The sequence below is a fragment of the Vicia villosa genome, linkage group LG2 (assembly GCF_029867415.1).
Source record: "Vicia villosa cultivar HV-30 ecotype Madison, WI linkage group LG2, Vvil1.0, whole genome shotgun sequence".
NCBI classification, from domain to species: Eukaryota; Viridiplantae; Streptophyta; class Magnoliopsida; order Fabales; family Fabaceae; genus Vicia; species Vicia villosa.
Window position 1 is genome coordinate 147,038,066 of NC_081181.1, and position 7,945 is coordinate 147,046,010.

Below are 7,945 nucleotides of genomic sequence, written 5' to 3' on the forward strand. Positions count from 1 at the left end.
CTTCACAATTAACAAATCTTTCTCTCTGCGTTCCAAATTAGGATTGCAGTCTTCTTATATGCAGCTCTTGGGCCTCGGGCTTTTCAAGAACCAAATTAGGGTTAACCAAGTTAACCTAATTTACACGTCATCAGGTTGTTATAGAATGTGCTGTCAGGGAAATCTTTTAAACAAAATATTCAGCACACAATACAAAGTTTCCTAAATTGTAGATTGGGTTGGTTTGGTTTTGAACACCCCTAACTCCTACTGTCAGACAAGGATGTTATGACATCGGTCATGACATTCACTAACAAAACCTGTATTAGCTTAACACATATGCAGCCTGCATAACACAATATAACTCATGTCATGACATCAGTCAAGACATTAAACATCCAGGAATGTTTTACCATAAAATGCAGCCAATTCAAAAACATCTACAATCTCCCCCTTTGGCAAATTTTTGGCTAAAACAACTTGTCACACCATATCAGAGAACCACTTGCAGCAGAAAGCACGCAACCATACACAATCAGAGCTAATACAGTACATCATACACCACTACTACCATTACTATGCACACAACGCCCACAGTTGTCAAGTATAACAGAAATAAACTGCTATACTACACACAATCAAACAGATCAACACAAAACAAGCATAACAGAAATAAACTGCTATACTACACACAATCAAATAAATCAACACAAAACAAGCATATCAGAATTGTTGATCACACAAACACCACACATACACACATACTTGTTGTTCTGGGGTGACATTACTACTTCTCCCCCTGTTTGGCCACAAAAATTGCCAAAGGAAACAACTGTCTTCTCTGCCCCCTAGACATGGCAATAAAACCCAGACCCACGGGTACCCACCCGAACCCGCCCTGAAGTTGACGGGGAAAACCCGCTTTGACTAGGTTTGGGTTCGGGTTTGGGTTTTCCCCGATTAGAAAACATGGTGATGGGTCGGGTAATGGGAACACTAGTACCCACCCCGAACCCGCCCCGTTTATTTTAATATGTACATTATTATTTATATTTCATAATTTATATTATTAAATATGTGGTTAATGTTTTAATAATTTGATTTGTATTTATTATTTTAAATATTTGAAATATATGTATGGAATTTTTTGAGATTGTTTTATTTTGTTATTTATAATGTAATTTGATTTTTGAAAAAGTAAATATTTTTATTAAAAAAATTGATTTTACGAAATACATGGTGGCGGGGCGGGGATACCCGAACCCGTTAAGGACGGGTTTAGGTTTTAATTCCCCATCCCCGTTTGGGTTTGAGGCGGGTAACGGGGATTGATTAAGGATTCGGGTTTGGGTTTGGGGGAGGTAAAAACCGTCCCCCTTTTTTTGAAAATTTATGGTTCCTCAAAGATGCAGACTCCTAACTTGCTTCGCAAGTTTTTAAACTGTGCAGCATCAAGAGCTTCTTTCTTAGTGCCCTTATTAAGCACGTTGTTAACTTTAGCACCTTTTCTGGATGTACTAGTACCACCATCTTCTTTATCAGCATCAACATTGTAGCCTTTAGTGACAATGTATGACAGGATGTCATGACATGTTTAAAGACATTGAATCTTCTAAGTCAAACAAGGAAATCTGTCTTGAAGTTTATCTACACATCAATGGTCGATGTAAAGTACAATCAATGACTATGCATGCACTGGTATTTCAAGATAACTCCTATCAGAAAAACAATCAAAAACTGCTTTGGAAAGAGTAATTGCTTTTGGAACTGTTTCCTAATTAACCGTTTGACCGTTGAACAAGACCAAAGACCATCGTTATTTCCTATAGTCTCCAATGGCTATATAATGGCATCTCCATGAATTATAGAAATCAAACTCTCTCAAGATGTCGTTCGTGTGTGTTCTTATGAGTCGTGTCTGGGTTTCGTATTGTGATGGGTTGCTGTACCAAAACCTCTTCAGAAAAAGAAAAGCACGGGCTGGGGATGTTGATGGTCTTCACCATGGGTTTTTCTGCAATAACAGCAAAAATGTTCCACCATATACAACTTTCAGTATAGGAACTAGTGTCGTTGTGATTGTTGATCTGAGTTATGAACACAATTGTGATTTGTGTTCTGAGTTACTAGGACTGGTGGACAGTTTTCACTCAAGTCCTCTCTCGGGGTCTAATCTAGGATTTGGTTTCTGGTTCAAGACTAAGGAAGGGGTCTCTTAAGCCACCATTGGTCCTCCAAGACAAAGGCCTTCTCTTATCGTCTTCCTCGTGTACATCAGTGTTGCATGAAGGTGTTCCACTGCATATTATGACATTGGAATATTCTTTGTCATATTATGTCTAAAAAGGGGGAGAGAATATCCTCTTCTGATTTTGCTACTGGAAAAAGAAACAAAAGATTTTGTAGCAGACTGAAGATGTTATGATGTGGTTTAAGTCCTAAAGAACAGAAGGTATTAAATAAAGTTCGAATTCTGAGAATGCAAAATTTTGTTCTTCCTTGTTGTCTTGAAATTTGAAGTATTTATGTTTCGCTTCATTTTTAAAGAATGTTTAGTTTTAGCCAAAATATGCCAAAGGGGGAGATTGTTAGTGCTTTTATTGGATGATTGGCATCTATGTTTGGCTAAAACATAATAGCAGCAAAACATAATACAATGTGTAATCTTGCAATTATAAAAAGAAAAAAACAGGTACAAGCAAGATGTTATATGGAATGTCATGACATCAACTCATGACATCGCGCCTGCAGAACCGGAAGGAAGATTCAGTTTGTTACTCAAGAGATACAGGATATTCATGGAATATTTTGTAATCCTAGGTGGCGCAAATTTAAAGGTCAAAAGAATATTGAAGAATCAGATCAGAAGATTGAAGATTCAGGAAGAATCATATCAGAAGATTGAATATTCAGTAGTTTCTAACTTAAGAGATAAATTAGGAAACTCATGATTAAAAAGACCTTTATTGTAGCATAAGATTTCTGCAGATTTGTAACAGCAAGGAGTGCTGCGATTTGTAAGCCCTAGTCCAACTGGGAATAGGTTATAAATAGAAATCTTTGTAACCTAGTTTGACATAGAAAACCTTGTTTAGAAAAGATGTAGTCATTAGGGTTTTTATAGGTAGACCACCCAGGTTGTGGGATGGTTGCCATGTCCTTCTCGAAACCTGTAGGTAAGAGAAGTGATTGTTCTCACTCGGAACCTGTAGGTAAGAGTTGAGTATTGTGTTCTTGATTGAAGCTGTGAAGCAACATCAAGTTATTGTTCATTGTTAATTGTGTAAATAGTTGTTGCAGGGTTGTAACAGTTAGGTATCACTAGGGAGTGAGCAGACCGACCCAACATCGTCAAGATACAGCCCTGCCAGCACAAATTCCACACAATGGGAATTATGCCCTTCACTGATCCAACACATCATCTGGATACATCCCTCATCAATGATTTATGAATGAATGCACACATATAACATACTTATTACATCTTCGATCCGATGAACAACATCGTCTCATAATAAAAGAGAATTGGCAAAGCATTTTCATGGTAAGGCCCTAATAAAACAACAATATAAAGCATTATTCTTAAAATAATAAAAGAAAATATCAACCTTTCTTTAATTAAAAATACGAGGCTGTTTCCAAAATCATAAAAAAAAAACACAGTTTCTGCATAATTCGGAAGTTCATTTCTGAAACCCCCCAAAATCTGAAAAAAGGTGTTTTCGGAAGTTCATCTCCGAAAACACCCCCCATTTGGTGTTTTCGGAGATGAAGTTCCGAAGTCTGAGAAAATTTAAAAAAAAAAACTTCGAAAGTTCATTTCTGAAGCAGGGGTAAACTGGGGTTTTCGCTGGGGGTGACCCCCATAGGGAGGTGGGTAAAGAAAAATCCTTCTAATAAAAGGATAGTTTGTATACATAATACATATTTCAAATAGTGGCAAATCTCTCCCTCATCTTTTTTAATTTTCTTCTTTTTTCTATGGTTTTTGTTTTCTCTTCTCAGTTTATATTAATATTTGATAATTTTTAATTAACTTATTTTGTATCTGCAATGAAGCATCACAAAGAGCATTCTTAGAAAGAGATGACAAGATAAATAGTAGTCATTCATTCTATTGGGATGAGTTTTAATGATTTTGTGTAGCCTATTCATAATGACTGTCTCTGTCTCTTTCCTACGCACTTTCTCTTCTTTCTTTCTTTTTTTCATTTTCTCTTCTAAAAATTAAGTTAAAGTTAAGTTACAATGTCTTGGATGATGAAATCAACCAATCCATTCCTATATTTATGATTTTTTCTCTCTCAAAAAAATATTTAACTTATGTCATGGAGTAATAATATACACGTTCATAAAATGCATGTAGAAAATTATATTATTTGTTGTTTTTATCATTCTTACTTTCTTACCATCTAATGTTAAATCATTTTTGCTTTCTTGTAATTTTATTGGTGTTATTTTTACAGGTATAAATTTTAAAAAATCACAAAATATATGTAGATGATTTCTTATTTTCATTATTCTTTAATGATATTGTTAATTCTTAATTATTTTTTATAAGTATTGATCTTTGTTATTATTGAATATTTTCTGTAAGTACAAAATTTGAAATGTACAACATTTGGTTTTCTATAATTAAAGATAGTAGTTACTCGATTTCAATTATAAATCAAAGTTGATAAAAAGAAAATTAATTCCTACACAATAATTATTAATAAGAGAGTACTGATGTTGTAATAAAATTTTGCTTGCATTGAGATATATGGTCATCAAATTTTGCCCTCATGTAGAATGTTTGCAAATGTTACAAACTAATTCCATTGTTTTACATTTATATATAACTTACTTGCATAAGATAGTTGTAAAGTAGGTTGTAAATTATTTTAATTAACTTATTTGATTTAACTCCAACAACTTTATTATTTATTTTTTACCATTTTAAATGTTTTGTTGTTTTTTATTTTATTTTTTAATTTTAAATTTTTATCTCTATTTAATTAAACTACTATAGTTTGAAAATGTTCTTCAGTTTATGTATTGACACCTAACTACTCTCTACTTCATCGACAATTTATATTACCGTGGAGAGAAAAATCTATCATTGCAATAATTGTTATAATTAGTTTTTTTATTTCAATATTTAAATTAAAATTAATAATTTATTAATAACAAAAATAGGTTTAAAAAATTATATGATTTTTTTCTCTTATTATAACTAAGTTATTCCTTAGAATTATCCCAATAATTCTATTAACTCTAGATAATTTATAAAACTTTCGTCAATATTATATCAAAAAAAAAGAGTATCAAATATTTTTATAAAACGTTTAGAAAATGAATTTATATTTTAAATTAGAGATACAATCAATATAAAAATGATTATATTAATATTTATTTTTATTTTTCATTATAATAATTATCAATAATATTTTAATAAAATATATCCGTGCATCGCACGGGTGTAAGTCTAATTTATATTATATGAACTAATGTAATATATATATATATATATATATATATATATATATATATATATATATATATATATATATAACTAAATAATATGAAAATGAAACTTTTTACCTATATTGTATGCTGTGAACTTTGCTGCAAAGACACCAAAAGAGTAACTCATGAAAGTTCTTGTCCTATTACCATTGTCATCCCACTCAATGAATGTGTTGAGATAGCCTTTACCTTCTATTATCAAATTAGTCTTGGTGTCATTAACCTTTACCTTTTCTCTGAGAAGTTATCAAATATTTTTCTTGGTTAAATAAATACTAGTATGTATACAATTAAAAAGTTTAGGCATCTGAAAGAATACAACAATATGGCAAGAAAAATGTTATTAATAATCCACATCATATACAAAATGTGTTCTTATATCATTTACCAAACGATAAAAAAACAATTATCAAATTATATTATGCAAAATGATGGCTAGAAAAAACATAGCAAAAAAATACACATGTTAATGTACAAAAAAATTATTACTAGATTTTAATATTGTACCTACAATAATCATATAATATAGGACAACCAATACATATATATTATAAAATAAGTTTACAAAAATTCTTGAGGGAAAATGCCCTAGATGTCCTCAACCTAGATCTATGGAACTTGATTATGCCTATACAAAATTTGAAGAAAAAAATAATTAGACTTAATCTAATTAATTATTGAGAAAAAAATTACTTACAAAGTCCTATATTAATATTCACAGTTCCATAGCACAATAACAGATTCAAGCATCCAGACACAATACCACCAGAAAGATGTTATTTTTACATCAACTTTGTGACACCTAGTTGAATCTTGAAGGAAAAAAAGGCAAGACCATACAATATTAATCTGGTTTATATTCTTTGATGATTATCAATTAAGCACAACAAAAGATCAAGAAAAAAATCCAAGAGCTTTGATTTGCTGCATCTTTGATAGACAACACAAAGTTGGTCAATTTACAATTAAAGCTACAAATTAATAATAAGAAAGAAAGAAAAAAGAATTTGCAAAGCATTTTCATGGTAAGGCCCTAATAAAACAACAATATAAAGCATTATTCTTAAAATAATAAAAGAAAATATCAACCTGTATATCCCAGATTCCAATATGATAAGAGTGATCTGAGTGCTTGAATCTGGAACAGCATTAACGGCTTCTTGAACGCTTGTAAAATTTCTGCAACCCTTGGAGTCCACAGTGAGAACAAGTCTCACATTATAAGATGAAATGAGCTGAGAAGTCCATTTAGACTCATCACATTTAAGAATAGGGGATGGAGAATTAGTAGCCATTGTAAAGATGATGGATAAGAAGAAAAGGGAGAGACCTAGAAATATATTAAATTTACTCATGTTTATTTCTAAGATGTTGTTACATAAGAGTTGGACACAAGGTCGCAGTTTATCGAGTTCATATACTTATAATATTGAAATATTCGACGTTGATGATGATTAACAGAAAGCACAATAATGCAACAATTTTTGGTAAACATAATGTAGAGCACGCAAGAGTTTAAATAGTTAGAAACAAATGTGTACAATATTAATATATGTATGTGATACATAGAATAATACATGAGTACGATGTTAACTCTTATTGATATAATGAATTTTGTTACTAGTTAGAGCAATACATAGATGTCTTTAATAATAATATAGCAAATATTGGATATATTGATTATTGAGATAGAATTAGGAACCAACCAAGAAACTAGACCTGGAGGGTTGAAGAAAATATGGAGATTCAATACAATACAATCACATAATTAATACAAATATATCTAAAATATTATTTAAAAATAATTTTGTAAAATTACAGCTCTTAAAAACAAATCAAAATTAAATATAACTCGATAATGTTTTTTAAAAAAATATTATAAAGGAAACATTAAGACAATTTCTACAATGGCTCCTAACCAATAACAAGTTCCCAGCCAAGGCCGTCTTAAACAATATAGAGACCATGTTCTAATGCTAAAGTTAGACGCTTATAAAAAAGACACAAAAACTCAATATTATTTATTTTATTGGTATATATCATAAAAACCAGTGTTTTAAAAACCGGACCGGTCATCGAACTAGTGAGGGTACTGGGTCGCTGGTTTATCGGTCGAACCACTGGGTCACTGGTCGAACCGCACGATCAAACCGGATTAAACCGGATTAAACCGGATAACTCGGTTGAATAGACCTGTCATTATATAGGTATAAAACCGGTCGAACCGGATGATTCAGTCTCTAAAAAAATATAACTAGCTTTTAAATTTTTTAAAAATATCATATCATAAATTCACAATTTCATTACTTAAATTCAAATTTTAAACAAAGGTATCACACATAACAAAATAGTAAAAAATTACAAAGTCTAATTGCAAACAATGTCTAATTACACCATAATCTAATTGAATAGTTTATAACAAAATAACTCCAATATGTACCAAATTTAATTCAAAATA

General features: G+C 31.1%; 1 protein-coding gene across 1 annotated transcript; it reads right to left on the bottom strand.

Annotated features, from left to right (window-relative positions):
• Nucleotides 1-1,369: 1,369 nt before the first annotated feature.
• LOC131650260 (probable pectinesterase 15) lies at nt 1,370-6,782 on the bottom strand. Its single transcript, XM_058919980.1, has 3 exons — nt 6,577-6,782; nt 5,563-5,723; nt 1,370-1,536 (listed from the first exon to the last, which is right to left on the bottom strand). Exons 1-3 carry the CDS (start codon nt 6,780-6,782, stop codon nt 1,370-1,372), a joined length of 534 nt encoding a protein of 177 aa, XP_058775963.1.
• Nucleotides 6,783-7,945: the final 1,163 nt, after the last annotated feature.